Raw genomic sequence first — 18835 nt, forward strand, 5'->3', positions numbered from 1 at the left:
CATTGAGTTTTTTCAAAGAAGTTTTTACTATACACATATAGTTAAAAAAATGACACCCCTGGGCGGGGCCAGTTTTGACCCCAGGGCTTTTATTTGAACAAACTTTGTAGACACTTACTAGAAGATGTTTCATGCTTAATATCTAAACTCTAGCTATTCAGGTTTTTTCACAGAAGAGTTTTAAGTTTTTGCAATACACATATAAGGAAAATCAATGACCCCCGGTGCGGGGCCAATTTTGACCCCAGGGCTTTTATTTGAACAAACTTTGTAGACACTCACTAGAAAATGTTTCATGCTTAATATCTAAACTCTAGCTATTTGGGTTTTTTCAAAGAAGATTTTTAGAGTTTTTGCTATACACATATAAGGAAAATCAATGACCCCCGGGGCGGGGCCAATTTTGACCCCAGGGCTTTTATTTGAACAAACTTTGTAGACACCCATTAGAACATGTTTCATGCTAAATATCTTAGCTCTAGCTCTTTGAGTTCTTTAAAAGAAGATTTTTTAAGTTTTTACTATATGCATATAGGGAAAATCAATGACCCCCGGGGCGGGGCCAATTTTGACCCCAGGGCTTTTATTTGAACAAACTTGGTAGACACTCACTAGAAAATGTTCCATGCCAAATATCTAAGCTCTAGTTTTTTAAAAGAAGATATTTAAAGTTTTTTCTTTCGGTTGCCATGGCAACCAGAGTTCTGCATGGAATTAAATTCTTTGAACAAATTTTAAAGGTGACCACCAAAGCTACATTCCTGTGAAGTTTGGATGAAATTGGCTTAGTGGTTTATGAGGAGATGTCATTTAAAGTACAAGTTTACGGACGGATGACGGACGAAAAGCGATCACAAAAGCTCACCCTGTCACTTTGTGACAGGTGAGCTAAAAAGTAAGTTATACAAACCTTGATCTACCATACATCGTAATTTCTGTATCTGAGATATATTTCCACCTATTCTATATATACCTTCATGTTCTAAACCTGAAATACAAAATATATTACACATGTATATTGTATATCATTTGTATTGTTAATTGGCTACAATTTATGATATAATTTTAATGAAATAGAAACAAATGGATGTGGGAGGTTACAAGGTATATTTTACAATATTTTACAGACATTATATAACCATGTAAATTGTAGTATTATTTTCTTTTTTACATAATTCAAACATTAAAGTGAAAGGATGAGATATCTATAACTCCTACATGTCTAACTAACCTTTCATAAAATACCCAGAGGCCATATCGACTTACAAATATTACTTTATATTAAGTTTTGTTTTTTTTTAAATTATTTTTATGTCACTTTTTGTTCCAAGTTACACCAACACTGTAATGTTCATATACCACTTGAAAGCTAGCAAGATAGCTGCCTTACATGAAAACAAATTAAACTCCATGTCAGGATTCGGAAGCACAATGTTGAGGGGAACATGAATTGTCTACACAGCAAAACAACATTAATGCCTGTTTTCTTTTAGGCCTCCATTATCAAGATGGACCTTAAGTGAAACACAACAGGTGACAACTTTCAAACTTCAACAGGATAACATTGGTTGCATTATTTCAGGAATAAATTAACAGTGTTACTTGAGTAGAAGCTAGTAAAAAAGGCCTCCTAAAGTGGCAAAAATAATTTGCCTCTTTCATGAAATAAAATAAGTGAGTGGCAAGAAATCAGGGACAGTTATAAATGCAATATTGGCAAACAAATAGCCTTTCTTTATATTTACATTATGAATTCAGATATGTATCAAAATAAATATTTTAAAGCAGCAAAAACTGTCTGTACCTCTTCTTTCAATAGCTTCTATTGACTTTATAACAAACATTGGCACTTTCATTTTTTCTTTGGCACATAACTGCTTGATATCTGAACCAAACACAGCATCTGAAGAAAACAAAATATACAGGAAATATTAGCATGTTACAAAACTGATTTATTTTCTCACTGGTAAAATATTGATTGTTGGGCTTTAAGAAACATAATCAATAACCAATTTTTGAAATTGCAAATTCTTAAGAAAATCAACACTGGACATAAAATTAAATTTGATGTGAAGTTTTTGAGAATGTGCAATCAAAGTTACACAGCCAGTTCTTTTACACTAAATAAATTGCTCAACATTTTCTATAATTTCATACTGATGCAATTTGCAACACTTTTCCCAATTCCCAATGTTGTAACCCCATAGTGCAGCAACAGGTTAACTCCTAGTTTGAAACAATGGCCATTATCTTGTCACCACAGAAGTTGATGATATGTTGGCGGCAGTCATAAAACAGTTTAAAAGATCTGAAGTAACATATATATAAATACTTATTTATAAACACATCTATAAAAATTAACATTATTTACCCCCAAAAAATCACATTTTGTGACAATTCCAGGGTGTGTTAGGGGAGGTGCCAAACTGATGTAAAAACAGCTCAAAATTGCATATTTCATTAACACATACCTTTATATACACATACCTTTATATATACCCTTTTTGATAAGTTTCTCCTTCTCACTTCTGTTGCTCATAAACCTTTCCAACACATTCTTAATTTTCCCTTTTCTTTCTAATGTTCCAGAGTCAGACGGTTTTCTACTGTGACCTTTATCAGAAAATCATAACACGCATGAATAACCACTCTAAACAAATACCTTTGATTTTCATATTTTTTTTTTAAAGGAAATCCACTGAGGCCTAGTAGCCAAAAAGCATAAAATTTGAATTTGTACAGTATACAGTATATCAGCTGTGTTCTTAAAAAAGATAAATAAGAAACTTACTTTGAAATAAATTGAAAATTGTATTTTTGTGCTATTCCTTTTCCAATAGGAGTGAAAAGCATTGCAACACTTATTTACATCAAATGTAACATTAATCTCGAAATTCTCAAAAATTCTCAAAAATCTCTAAAAATTATTTCAGGTCTCATCATGTCAAAAACTCTCAGTGGTGTCCCTTTAAGATTTATTCTGGATGACTTTTGGGAAAGTCCATAGTAAGTTTAAGATATTTGGATTTTAAAATACTTACCCTGAAGCAGCTAAAGTATTGAACCTGGTCAGACCATACGCATGTGAAAGCTTATCTAGCTCTATACTGTTGGAACTGACACATTAAAATTGTTACATTGATGTTAGCACCTCAATAATAATGTTTCTTCAGTCTAGCCAAGTAAAACTTTTTTTCAATTAAATAAATGTATGATAAATTACTATATATCTTGTTTTTACTGCAGATGATGTGTTTGGTTCTAATCTTAAGCACGTGCTCATCTAATCTTTACTTTGAACATAATTTGGCACTCAAGAAGAACCATGGACTTTCTGCAAAAGCTGAAAATGTCATTTTTCTTGAGAATATGACCCCTGTTAAGCTCAAAGCCACTAAGGTCATACAAATAGAAGATTTATAAGTATAATGCTGTACAAAAATTCAGGGGACGGGAAATTTTTGACAGCAATAAAATCAAAAACTTACAAGAAGTTGAAAATCACAGACTTGGTTTCATTGAGTATCTTCATGACAGAAAATGCAAAGTGCAATATCTCTCATGTTCCCAAGCACCCTCTGGACCATCTTTATATGTATTATTATCAATTAACCCAAAGGTACAAAATTTAACAACACTCATGATTTAGTTTTAATGATATATACCTTTAAATGAAGGTTTCCTGGAAACTTTTTCAGGTTCTGGTGTGAGTGTTGACATACTAGGTTGACTGGAGCCTGGAGTGTCAGGAGAACCACCCTGAAATATAAACTTCACCTTATAACAAAACACAACATTGATTGTTTCCTTTTTTCCTTTGGTTGGTTAAAAAGGCATCAGGAAAATTTAGCTAAGATGGTGACTTCCTGGTACTGGTAAAGGAATCAAAGAACCAAAGTCTGCGCCAACTACTTTCTTCATATACAGTTAAATTTTGTTTGCATGAACTTGGATCACTCAAATACCTCCCTATACTAAAACTCATCACCGAGTTCCCACCAAATTGTGATCCAACAGGAGCATCAAGAAAATAAACTTATCATTGAATGTGATAAAAAAAACCTGCAAACACCTTTTATTCCTAAAACATATAACACCGCAAACTGGGGCAAACCTGACCTGTCCTTATCATCAATGCAAAAACAAATAAATTAAAAATAAATTATAATAAATATAAAAAGTACTATATAACTGTGGTGTTCTTTAAAGGAAGAATAAATTTGTATAATTCAAAAACAACATCGTCATTTAGCTTTATTACACTTGAGTTATACAAAAATTATACTCTGTCCTGATTTCACAATGCAGCATTTAACATAATAGAGCAAATAAAGAGAAGTAAAAGTGCAGCCTTTTTTCTCTCTCTATCTCTCTTATATATATATATATCCTGTTTAAATTGTAACAGCTGTGTTGATAAGTGATTCTTAAAGTACATCAAAACAATGATGTATTGATAGTATTCTCAACAAAAGAATTTAAATATATTCAGTGTATTTATTTGATTTCTTTGGGATGAAGTTTCCTGGTTTTGTCACAAAAGTCATTTTGTTGGCTTCTTAAACTCGAGGATTGTATATTTCTCAAAAGAAATGCAAATAATGTAACGATTTTACAGCCAAAGAATGAAATCTGTTAGGATTGACCTACCCACGAAAATTAATGACTGTATAATAATGATTTTTCAGAATATAACATATTTCTTTCCAAATTGACTGTTCTACCTTCATATTAAATCTTAAAATTGGCTTATATTTTTTCTTCTTCAAAAGCTTCTTATATTTGGTGTCCAGACAGTTACTTATTGGATACAAAGCCGAGCCATCTTTTACTTCTTTGCTTTATAGCAATTACAATGTAGTACCATTATAGTAATTTAGTATATTGTATGGAAATCAAAATACTACTTTGTTTACATTTTAATTTCTTTTCCACATTTAGTGCTATTTTTCAGGTGAAACATTATTCCACTGACACAAGAAAAATACTAATATCCGAGGCTTAATGTGCGTTTATTATAGACAGATATTTGCTTACCAGTTCTTTTATCCGTGTATGTATTTTCATAAACCATTCCTGCATTTTTAATTCATCATCAGCTTGCAATAATATCTGACAATCAGGACAAGTTATCTGAAAATATTGAACAAAATCGATATAAAATATTAAACAAAATCCATATAAAATATTGAACAAAATCCATATAAAATATTAAACAAAATCCATATAGAATATTGAACAAAATCCATATAGAATATTGAACAAAATCCATATTTAACAAAATCCATATAAAATATTGAACAAAATCCATATAAAATATTGAACAAAATCCATATAGAATATTGAACAAAATCCATATAAAATATTGAACAAAATCCATATAGAATATTGAACAAAATCTATATAAAATATTGAACAAAATCCATATAAAATATTAAACAAAATCCATATAAAATATTGAACAAAATCCATATAAAATATTGAACAAAATCCATATAAAATATTGAACAAAATCCATATAAAATATTGAACAAAATCCATATAAAATATTGAACAAAATCCATATAAAATATTGAACAAAATCCATATAAAATATTAAACAAAATCCATATAAAACAAGCAATTATCATAGTATTGAAATCAATCCATAAGTCCCCTACCAGTTAGAACCCCAGCAACATTCTGAAGGGCCATTGGCCATTCACTAATGTTTCAATTTTTCTCTTTTTTTTAAAGAAAATTTGTTGGAAAAGTTCTTTAAAAGTGATCACAGGAAACAGTTTTTATGAACAAATAGACTGAAGGACACTCTAAAGTAAATTTTTCAAACATCCCCGTTACCAAAATATAACATTTTTAAAATCCATACAAAATATTGAACAAAATCCATATTTAACCAAAAGCCTGCTGTCAGCAGCAGAATTCTACAAATGGGATAAGTACAGACCTAGATCAGTCAACACGTGTGAACCATCTGATCATGGTCTGCACTGTTCCCGAACTCAGTCAGAACATAGTCTGACATTTTCCCTATAATTGACAGATTAAAAAATGTGCATGTTCATTTCAGATAATTAGCTTGATAAGGGTCAAGAACAAATTATTGAACAAAATCCATATTGCAGGACAAGTGATCTAGAACCTAGTTTAGCTCTCAAGTTAATTACACAATACTAACACATTTCAAACACAACTTATAAGAAAGACAGTAGGTTTATATGGATGAGCCACAGGCTATATAACTTAAGGTTACCACAAATAATAACATGTTATACTAATACACAATGTGACATGGGTAAATCTTTGAAGGTTCATATTTCATAAATTCTGGTTATGTAAAGGTCATTACCCTTACATTCCAAAATACCTTGTAGAAGGAACCTTCAGGTGCTTGCCCCTTCCTGCATTATTTCAGTTAGAAGTAGAAACCTGCATGAGTAGATTATCAACCTTCAGAGAATCTGGCTGATTACCTTAAACCGTTACCCTGCTGGTGGGAACTGAATATACCCATGTTACCAGTGTTTTGTTTGTTTGTTTGATTGGATTTTATGTCCCACCGACACAGTATAGGTCATTTGGCGACGTTCCAGCTTTACTGGTGGAGGAAGACCTCAAGTGCCCTTCCGTAAATGACTTCAGGCACGAATGAGAACCTCAGAAGAACCACCGATTTCCCGTAAGCTAACTAGATATCTTCCTCACATAAAAGACTCAAAAGTCCCTGTTGAGATTCGAACCCACAGCGATGATGGGGCAAGTGGTTTGAAGTTGGCGACCTTAACCAACTGTATTATCTGACCATGAACTGCACTGATTGCTATTCAGTCAATACTAAATTTGAATTTTTCCCTAAAAGTGATGAATGATTATGCCCAGATTGTAAGTTGGATATGTCAGTTTTCGATATTTAGTGTGGTAGGGTTAATACATGAAATTCCAAAGTCACTAGCAAGATTCAAACCAACAGCAGCAAGGTGAAAATCTAAGAAAGCAAGAAATTGAAAGAAATTTTCTTAACAATTGCAACAAAATTTAATTACCAGTATGTACATTTAAAAAAACATTTCCCAGTTAAATTTCAACAAAACTAACTTTGCTTTCCTGTCAGATAACATAACAAAATTTGTACTCACCCCAATGGTATTTTTCTTGCTGGTGTATTTTTCTGTATCTTTATCAACTGTACACGTTGCCAAGGTAACAAGCTGGTCATATTTCCCATGAGGTGCTCCTGCTTTAGGTTGAGAGGATTTCTGGTCTTTGTAGAATACTAGGTTAGAGCCTCCGAGCTTCACATATGTCATGGCCCACTTTTTTCTGTAGATGTATTATAAATAATAATATATTCTTTAGCTTTCTGTGACTGACAGGCAATGTGTTTATTTATTTATACAGTTTTACATTAAACTTGTTCCAGAAAATTTCCTTGACAAGCAAGTCTGTACAAAATTGCAGCTCATTTAAAATCCTATGTACTTATTTACGTAACTCATTTATTTTAATATTTATAAATTGGTTTATTTGGGTTTTTTTTACGATGTACCAAAACAGTATTGGTTATAATGGCTCTGAAACAGGAAAGATGATTTTTGCTAACCTCGGGTGTTACAAACTTCAAAGCAACACCAGGGGTCAAAACCACCTCACCTGCTGGCGCTAAGAGAAGCTTTGACTCCAGTTAATCAAACCCTTTAGTAGCCTCTTACGATAACGCAGGGATAAACATTGGCTGTAATTCTTATGCCTCATCCCTTAAATTAAACGTAACTCCTCAGCCACAAGGGGACTATTTATAAATGAATAAGAAAAAAATGTGAATCACAGACTTACGATGGTTTCTTGCCATTTATAAATTTACATTTATTCAAGAAGCCTTCTATAGGTTCCTGAAAACAGAAATATAAAATTAAATACATATCATCACAATAATTCATGCCTTCAAAATACAATAAACATTATCATAAAATAATATTAATATTATTTTGGTTTCTTATCTTAGAGATTTTCTTTTCTATACAGATTTTTATTGTTTCAACATATATTCTTAGATCATTTTAATTGTCATTTCACTATAGATAAAGCTAAATTCATTTACGTTGTTATAATTTTACATATAAATAGTAACAAGTCTTATCAAAATATTACATTCATGCATTGGAAGCAGCTGAGGCTTTGATCCATTATAGAGCCATGGTCTGCCTGTACATCCGTAGAGTCGGAACAGTCAATATAAAATATTGTCATTGGAACAACTTTAAAATCCTTAACCTACTAGAACCAAAAGTGATTAATCTTTGTGAGATCCGTTTAGTGCCAGAAGCCAGCCTACAAATCCATTCAGTATGATCAGACAGTAACTGGCGTCTGAACACCTTCACAAATTTTTTATCTGAATAACACTAAAATTGATAATGGACAGGTCAAAAAGGTACCCCGGACAAGTCCATTTGGGTAATTCAGCAGGCTAAAGGTTAGACACTCCTAAATCTTGATATACATTGTACTTATGTATGTGAATCACACAAACATGAGATATGTGAACTTTTTATCAGATAGGTCACTATAGGAGGGAGGAACTATCATTCATACATACTGTAAATTCTATATAAACACCAGCTGGTACTGTCTCTTTAAATAAATCCTATCAATATCATATGATTTTGTCATGATGAACATTAGAAATGTCTATTTATAAAGAGACTGAATCTGTCATTTTAAGACATCATATGATATTACATTTGATAAAATAACATAAATCCTGATCAGTGCTGTAAACATGTACAGACTTGTACATGTATATCTCCTGTAGCTTTACATAGTCATTTTCTATATTTAGCATTAGTAATTTCTAATTATGATACCGGTATTTGATTATTTTGTTAGGGACTATTTTCAGACCAAAAAACATACATTGTGCAAAAAGTTCTCATGTTAAAAATGTGAAGTGACCAGCAAAAACAATAAAATAAGAGTGAAATTAAACTCACACACAACATTTTAATAAATGTCTTGCTGAAGGATGTTAAGGAGTAATAATCATGACTGTAATAGATTCCAATTTGACCTTTTAGATAAAAGGGCATATGTATATTAATGAGTAATCATTAATTCAGAGCATATCCTATAACAGTTAATTTGATTTGCAATTACATAATAATGTAATTATGAGATAAATGTCAAGGTCCTCTTCTTACATTGTCATATACAAAGCCTGTTGGGGGTGACTGGATCTAAACAGTGCGGACCAAGATCAGCTGGCACTTTCCAGGCACCTGTATTTTATTTTTGACCTGTAAATTTTTACATCTGTATTTTTGAGCTGAAAATTTTACACCTGTATTTTTAGACCTGTAAAATTTTACACCTGTATTTTTAGACCTGTAAAATTTTACACCTGTATTTTAAACAGTTGTAAAACAGTACAACTGTATTTTCGACCCGTAGAAAAAAAACAGTTAATTTACATATTTCGTTCATAGTACAGGTGTAAAACAGGTGTATTTTTGAAAAAACAGGTGTAATTTGCTATATGTTTATCAAAACTGAAGAAAAATACAGCTGTAATTTTTAACAGAAAAACAAGTGTATTTTAGGCAAAATTACAGGAGTAAAATTTCATACAGGTACCGTCTAATAATGGTCTACAATGTTCACTATTCAGTCATATACAATGTACATATTTCAAAACTTTTCACAAAAATTATAAATGGTTTTGTCCAGATTTAAAGATGGACAATTCTATTTAAGGCTTAAAGTGTGGTGTGGTGATGGTTAAAACACATTGAGCACGAACCGGTTGCCGTAATAATGCACCTTTGCCACAATAATTATAAAACCAAGTCAGAATGCTCATTTTTTTAAAAATGTTCTGACTTTATTGTAGACTGCTGTATTTCAATAATCATACCCTGAAACCCCTTAACTACTAATGGATTGTTTCAAACTCAAAGCAGGGTGAGTCCACTACACCAATTCAGTAGGGTATGGGTTAAGTGTGACACTCTTGTCAGCAAAAAAGTACAAGGAAAATAAACATCAATTTAACACATGTACAGAACACTTAGTGTATAATGTAATTAATAAACAAATTTCAATTACAAGCGGTCTATTTTGATTGATGAATCTAATTCACACTTCACATCAAACAAGAGCTAGCCATAAGACCGTGAATGCGCTCAAATATATTCAGTGCTTGATAGTTAGAAAAGGAACAAAACTCTGCAAAAAGTTTACTCAAGAGTTATTTGACCTGTGCCCATTATGAGAACAGTGTTGTGAACTTTCAACCTGTTCCCTTTATTAGTTTTTAAGATACCAATGGCAATAACTTAACCCAAATGGGGCGGCAAAGCCAGGGAAAGTACATTAGGTATATATCAAGGTAATAAAAAGGGAACTAAATGGCATCATAAGTAGTTCAGGATTCAGCTGCTAAACTAAGGGCTTATAATTCTTAGCCCTCAGTACTGTTGCCTAGTAACCATGGTTCCCTGATACAACCAGTACTGGTTTATACAGGAAGATGACTCAAATAAGCTAGTCTGCTGTCACTGCAAACAAATTACAATAAATAATCTAAATCTAAAAACCATTAACAAAAGTGTTATCATAAAATCTGATGTAAACATAATACATGATACTGAGGCAAGCTCTAATGCACACATTCTTATTATGTATTAAATTCAAGTTTTATATTATTAGCATGCTCATTTCCAGTGCTGATTTGTTTGTATACATATCCCAAGCGTTAAACAAAATCAATACACCACATCAAATCATTTCCATAAAAGCAAATTAGCTCATTTTGAAAATTACTATGTCTCTGCAATATCGTTCTACCTATTTGTCCAAAACTTTTTTTTTATTACATTTAAATCTAGATTAGGATATTAACTTATCAATAAAATCTGAGTATCTTATGAATAAGTTGTTAGGGAATATTACAGTTAAAATCAGCCTAAATCAGCTATGGAAAAAAACAACAACACCCCCTAACAAGAGCTGTCGGTAGGACAGCAACGCTCGACTATTCTTAGTGCTTGATAGTAAAAAAAATGCTTGATACAGTTACCTCCTCCTGTTTACAGGTTGATGTCATGATGGTGAACAAGTGTGCAAAGTTTCAAAGCCATATGTCAATGGACTTTGAAAATATTTGAACTATTACAAAAACTTTAACGTAAATTCTAAGTCGAAAAAGGGGCATAATTCTGTCAAAATGCTTGAAAGAGTTACCTCCTCCTGTTTACAGGTTGGGGTCATGATGTTGAACAAGTGTGCAAAGTTTCAAAGCCATATGTCAATGGACTTTGAAAATATTTGAACTATTACAAAAACTTTAACGTAAATTCTAAGTCGAAAAAGGGGCATAATTCTGTCAAAATGCTTGATAGAGTTACCTCCTCTTGTCTACAAGTTGGGGTCATGATGGTGAACAAGTGTGCAAAGTTTCAAAGCCATATGTCAATGGACTTTGAAAATATTTGAACTATTACAAAAACTTAAACATAAGTGGTTACGCCGACGCTCGGGTGACTGCAATAGCTCTACTTATTCTAATCGAATAGTCGAGCTAAAAATGTTAGTTAAACCTCACCCCATCATACCAACATAAACCCAACAAATTGTAAGAACGTGAAAAACTTGTGAGAAAAAAGAAAGAAGAGACTTACGTTAATATTAACAGTTTGAAATACGGCCTGCGGGTGATGATTGTCATGATGGAGTTGGGAGTGGCCTGTATGGAAGTGGGAGTGGCCTGTAACCACGCCTTCTACAGACTAGAATAAATGTTATACACAAAATGCTATATTTGCTTACAGGTTATATACTGAGCAGTCTGATTAGTAAATAAAGATTATCATTAATGTATATAAGTTAGTATACCTTCAAACATATTGTCACCTCAACTTCAAAATCTTGTCTTAATTAAACAATAAATCTTGGCCAGAATGTAATATAATGAAGTCCAAGAATGCATTATTATTCACAAGCTGGTTTAATTGATGGCTGCTAGTTTAGCCTCCCTTTGAGCCAAACTGTTTTATACATATTTCATAATTTGATTTTTGCAATATACAGGTATTAGTAGCTGACTTGAACTAGTAATTTTTGGTCCTGATTGAGTAACAATACTTCAAGTAATTGTCAATATATGAATGTATGGCCTGAAACTTTTTGTATTTTCAGAAAAATCTTAAAGTCAACTGACTTGTTTATAAACATTTTGTCATTGCCAGTAAATCTTGACTTGTTCATAACCCTAATATTGACCAGTAGTCTTGTTCATGAACATTTTGTTCATGCCAGTAAATCTTACAGTCTTCTTAATTTGCCAGTAAATCTTAAAGACTGATTATGAACTATTTGTTCTTGCCAGTTAATCTAAAAAGTCTTGTTCATAACCCTTTTGTCACTGTCAGTAAAACATACATTTAGTCTTTCTTTATAAAATTTTTGTTCTTGCTGGTAAATCTTACACTAGTAGTCATGTTAATAACGCTATTGTTTGTTCAAGTGTCATTTTCTTGTCCATAAACTAAATCATTTTTTTCAATAAACCTTACTGTCCATAAATTCTGTTGTTTATAAACTTATTGTACAGTGAAGTTGTCCATACTCGTAGTGTACAAAATCTTGTCCATAAACTTACTGTACAGTGTACCTCTCCATAAACTTACTGTACAGTGTACTTGTCCATGAACTTAGTGTACAGTGTAGTTGTCCATAAACTTAGTGTACAGTGTACTTGTCCATAAACTTAGTGTACAGTGTACTTGTAAATAAACTTAGTGTACAGTGTAGTTGTCCATAAACTTAGTGTTCAGTGTAGTTGTCCATAAACTTAGTGTACAGTGGACTTGTCCATAAACTTAGTGTTCAGTGTAGTTGTCCATAAACTTAGTGTACAGTGGACTTGTCCATATACTTAGTGTTCAGTGTAGTTGTCCATAAACTTAGTGTACAGTGGACTTGTCCATAAACTTAGTGTACAGTGGACTTGTCCATAAACTAAGTATACAATGTAGTAATCCATAAACTTAGTAAACAGTGTACTTGTCTATAAACTTAGTGTACAGTGTAGTTGTCCATAAACTTTGTGTACAGTGTAGTTGTCCATAAACTTAGTGTGACTTGTACATGTCTGTAAACTTACTGCATAGTGTACTTGTCCATAAATTTGGTATACAGTGTACTTGTCCATAAACTTAGTGTACATTGTACTTGTCCATAAACTTACTGTACAGTGCACATGTCCATAAACTTAGTTTATATTGTACATGTCCATAAACTTAGTGTACATTGTACTTGTCCATACACTTAGTGTACAGTGTACGTGTCCATAAACTTGTGTACAGTGCACATGTCAATAAACTTTATGTACAGTGCACTTGTCCATTCTTAGTGTACAATGAACTTGTCCATAACCTAAGTATACATTGTACTTGTCCATTAACTTACTCTACAGTGTACTTGTCCATAACCTTAGTGTACATTGTACTTGTCCATAAACTTACGCTACAGTGTACTTGTCCATAAACTTAGTGTACAGTGTACTTGTCCATAAACTTAATGTGCTTGTGCATAAACATATGCATTATAAATTGCCCGGTGCTAAATAAAACTAGGAAGCTAATACACAAACTTTGACATGAGGTGACAAAATGTATGATACATTTGTAATTAAAGAAGAGATGCATGTATATGTCTTGAAATTAAATAAAGAACTGAAAAGCCTGAGTTTGTAATATATCATTCAATTTTTCAGTAAACATTTTTTTTTCCATTACCATGCCTTTGGTATAGGACTGTAGTGATATTTTTGTTCTTTTTAATTTTTTTTTTCCGAATGTATAAAAACAAGAGGGGCCATGATGGTCCTGAGGTCGCTCACCTGTATAGAGGCCCCCGGAGTGGGGCCAGTTTTTAAACCCCAGGGCTTTTATTTGAACAAACTTGGAAGACACCCCATTAGAAGATGTTTCATGATGTTTAGTTTTTACTACACACATATAATGAAAACAATGACCTGCCCCCCCCCCCCCCCTCCGGCAGGCCAATTTTAACCCAAGGGATTTTATTTGAAACAACTTGGTAGACACCAATAAGAAGATGTTTCATGCTAAATATCTAAGCTCTAGCTCATTGGGGTTTTTTAAAGAAGATTTTTTATGTTCTTACTATACACATATAAGGAAAATCAATGACACCGGGGCGGGGCCAATTTTGACCCCAGGGCTTTTATTTGAACAAACTTTGTAGACACTCACTAGAAAATGTTTCATGCTTAATATCTAAACTCTAGCTATTTGGGTTTTTTCATAGAAGATTTTTGAAGTTTTTGCTATACACATATAAGGAAAATCAATGACCCCTGGGGCGGGGCCAATTTTGACCCCAGGGCATTTTTTTGAACAACCTTGGTAGACACCCATTAGAACACGTTTCATGCTAAATATCTTAGCTCTAGCTCTTTGAGTTCTTTAAAAGAAGATTTTTTAAGTTTTTACTATATGCATATAGGGAAAATCAATGACCCCCTGGGACGGGGCCAATTTTGACCCCAGGGCTTTTATTTGAACAAACTTGGTAGTCACTCATTAGAAGATATTTCATGCTAAATATCTTAGCTCTAGCTCTTTGGGTTCTTTAAAAGAAGATTTTTTAAGTTTTTACTATATGCATATAGGGAAAATCAATGACCCCCTGGGGCGGGACCAATTTTGACCCCAGGGCTTTTATTTGAACAAACTTGGTAGACACTCACTGGAAGATGCTTCATGCCAAATATCTTAGCTCTAGCTCTTTGGGTTTTTTAAAAGAAGATATTTAAAGTTTTTTCTTTCGGTTGCCATGGCAACCAGAGTTCTGCATGGAATTAAATTCTTTGAACAATTTTTAAAGGTGACCACCAAAGGGACATTCCTGTTGGATGAAATTGGCTTAGTGGTTTATGAGGAGATGTCATTTAAAGTGAAAGTTTACGGACGGACGACGCCCGGACGACGGACGGACGCCGGACGAAAAGCGATCACAAAAGCTCACCCTGTCACTTTGTGACAGGTGAGCTAATAATGACAAAGTAAAAGATTCATAGATGTGCTGATCTCTTCTTGTTTTTAATTCAAATACTTGTAAGTTTCCATACCAAAAACAAGTTTTTATTTTATCTAAATCTGTACTTTATCCCATTTTCAGTAAAGTAAACAATGCCAAATTATAACAAATCTAAAGAAAATACTGTTCTAATATGGCAGAAACAAATTCTTAATATATAAATAAATTAGGATGAAAAGAAACCACCCAACAAAATAAACATCACTCAACATAATATTGCATGGATTCAACAATGGGATTATTTTCATTCAATCAGTGTATGTTTAATGGTAAGTGTGCTTAAAATGATTTCACTAATTTTGGGTGTCAAACTAAGGTAATCAATGAAAGGTTGTGGTGAGATGTGCAGTACATGCTGGTTGACATGCTCTAAGACTTGCTAGTTCAGACAAGGACATTCAGATTTCACACAGTCAGAATTTGCAAGTTGCTAGGCACAGATAATTCTGGTTGCTAGGTGGCAGAAAGAACTAGTTGGTAGAAATCACACTTAAAGTCATACCTAAATTGACAATGCACAGTCTAAAAAATTCCTGTGTATTGATATTTGGGTTCCTGTGAGAAGTCCCTTACTACAGAAATGTATTCTGAAGGCACTGTATGAAAGTTTAATTTTACTTAAAAATCTTTCTTTTTCTAACCATTTCTTCTTTCAGCCATGTTATTTTCAATTCTACTTTTGAAATGAAGACTTATCTTTCCAGATAAACAATTTCAGTAAGTTTATGTATCTCTCTTCTCATTTTAGATTTGATATGTAAACTTAAACTTCGTAAACTTCTTTAAAATTCGGAACATCCCCTACCTCCCGGTACCATTCTTGTTATCATATACCATAAGTTCTTTTTATCTACTTCCTTTTATCTTTACTTGACATGTTTTAATATCAAATAATGCATTATTCTCTATCAAACACCCCCACCCCCGATAAACTGTCCCATTATATATAGCAATACGGAGGATTAAAATTTTCAAATAAATAATTTTCCCCCCAAACATTATAAAGATTTTCAAAAAATGAACCAAAAGCAATCACCAATGTAAGTACTACAACCTAATGTCAAAGCCCCTATTACAGGGAGAAAGATTTGAAGAAGAAAGTTGTATGCCAAACTTAGCCAAACAAAAGCAAATCTCTTACAGAACTGCCTCTTATTTTCCTGAAACAAATCTCACAGCACAAATTTAATTGCATTCATCTAAATGCAAAAAAAAAATCCCTATTTTTGTCAAAAGATGGGGTCAATTTTTTTTTTCAAAATTCACTATTTTGCCATTACGTCACTACTTATTTTCCCCCAATTAACCTCTATTACGGTAATTGTAACTTGAGCTTAACCCCACCTTTCCTAAACAAACCTATTCCCTTATGTTTTCTGTTAAAGAGGTTATATAAAAGTGGCAAGGTGAATATATTATATCTATATAAAGGGATAAAATAATCTATTTAATATAAAAGGTGTAATGGAAAGATGAAAGGTGTTTTATTATGCAGACTACAAAATACATGTGAAACTCTTTCTTACAGTGTGCAGTTATTAATTTATTATTATTACCTGGACATTATAACCTGACCAAATATTTCATATCATGTACATGAAGGCCATTGATGGTAGTTAGTAACAATTTTCTCATTTTGAGTACCAGGTATATTACCTAATTAACACTTAACCTTTTTAAGAACCTAAACAGATCAAAACAAACAAAAGTGATCAGCCTTTGCCATCAGTATAGGGCAAGTCCAGTCTGAATATATATTATACACAGTCTGACCAGGTTATTTACTGCTAGATGCTCTTTTTGTTATATTTTGATATTGAAATCCCTGAAACTATGAATGAACTGTTCCAAATTCACAGCAGTGGAATTAACAGACAAATCCATTATATAAATTACATAAATCCAGAAGATTTAAGCGTAAAAGAGGGCAGAGTAATAGCAGTAAGACATTCAGTAAAGCCTGGGACTAGACTGCACAATCATGTTGTCTGATGAGGCACAATATTGCTTGGTTTTAATATTATATGATATCAAGATTTGTTACATTTACAATTAACTGAAAACTATTACAAATTCAAAGTAAAATTTAATACTTTTTATACAAATTTTAGTATCAAGAGATGTATGAGGAATGTAATTTCTTACATAATATCCTCTTAGAATGATTATACTATCAATTAACTTAATTTACAGGAAATTTAATTGAAGGGGATCTTTTATATGAAAGTAATCATATTCTGATGAGCATACCAGCAGGGCATTAATGCTGGAAACAAAGGTTTGCTTGATGAATATAATATTAGCCATAAAGAAAAAAAAGTTTTGAAAACCTAAAATTTCTACAAACTGCTAGATGCTACACACTTTAAGAAAGACTTTCCCCAGGGATTAGGTGATACATTTGTACTATACAGACTTGGCTACTGATAATAAAACTTACAAGATCTTCAGGTATAGGTGCCGTGAAATTTGGTGGCAAAGTTGCCGATTTTGGAGGAGGCGGTCCTGTGTTGACGGGCGGAGCATTGAAATGCAAATTTTCTATCATGACAGAGCGAGATTTTGCAAATCTGTCAGATACCTGAGACCTGTCCCCAGGCCGTGGACCCTGCACCAGGCCACTTGGTGCAACAGGAAACTCGGATTTATTTTCACTGTCGGCAGGGGGTGACTTCGTTGGACTGTTGTTACCACTCCTCTGAAAAAGACAGAAGATGCATTGTTTGTTTTCAATAATTAAAAGTTTGTCCATAAATTGTGATCTTCAAAATTTATAACACTCGGTACTGATCTGAAAGAAAAAGTAATTATCATTAGCTTTAAATCATGGTAGACAATTGGTCATTACTACATGTTTTTTCAAGCATGACAAAACATAAAGCAAATGATGATTAACTCCATTACAAAAATAAACACTGAAGATGGCAATATATTAATTACCATAATACCTGAATAATTATCAAAATCTGCTGACATATCTTCAAAGAATGTGCATGTCCTAAGTAATGTTTTGAAACAATCATAACACAAACTTAATTTTAATATCTAATATTTCAAATTTAACATAATTTGCTCAAAGTATTTTGCTGCATTACATAATACATAATTATATATGTTCAGTGACAGAGATATACATTCTTATACCTTAATCTGCTGCTGAATGTACATAATGAATTTACTCTGCAACAGTCAAGGTTTAAGGGATTGCAATATCCAAAAACTTTGAGCTGCCAAACTGCCAATAGAAGAGCCTTGCATTCATACAATGTGGCCTGGCTTGCCTTTACAGTGTTATATAGCTTTACATCTTCCAATCAAGGTTATGGGTTTGTTTATCTAATATCTACTTTACATGCATACACGTGTCTCAAGAACAGTTACAGACTTGTTAAAAGATAACACGATGGCATTTTGCATAATCATATTTTTTGAGTCAGTTTGTTGTTTAATTTTTACTGCATACAGGTTGTATATAAATTTAACTGCATCAAATATTTTTTACCTCAGGCTTTAATTTTGCTGTTTGTCACTTAAATTTTGCTTCACAAAAAACTTAATGTGGAATCTTTCCTTTGCTACAAAAATTTGTTTACATCAACACACAAGTTAATATGATTATCTAATGAAAGCGACATAAATATATGGTATTTTGTAAACACTTTGATATAAACATAAAGAGCAGAGTTCACCTAATTGAGTTATTCAAATCTGATGT

The 18835-nt window shown here is 32.5% G+C and overlaps 1 protein-coding gene across 1 annotated transcript in view; it reads right to left on the reverse strand.

Annotated features, from left to right (window-relative positions):
* Positions 1-910: 910 nt before the first annotated feature.
* The window catches only part of LOC132758431 (rho GTPase-activating protein 12-like), a gene marked incomplete at its 3' end in the record, with an annotated part of 37102 nt that continues 19177 nt past the window's right edge, over positions 911-18835 (reverse strand). The window contains 9 exon segments of the mRNA XM_060750105.1: positions 911-988; positions 1805-1903; positions 2488-2619; positions 3666-3759; positions 5038-5133; positions 7137-7320; positions 7834-7889; positions 11676-11783; positions 17561-17818. Coding sequence (XP_060606088.1) covers positions 911-988; positions 1805-1903; positions 2488-2619; positions 3666-3759; positions 5038-5133; positions 7137-7320; positions 7834-7889; positions 11676-11783; positions 17561-17818 — 1105 coding nt within the window.

This window comes from Ruditapes philippinarum, unplaced genomic scaffold (genome assembly GCF_026571515.1).
Source record: "Ruditapes philippinarum isolate M1 unplaced genomic scaffold, ASM2657151v2 ctg644_1_1_1_1, whole genome shotgun sequence".
NCBI classification, from domain to species: domain Eukaryota; kingdom Metazoa; phylum Mollusca; class Bivalvia; order Venerida; family Veneridae; genus Ruditapes; species Ruditapes philippinarum.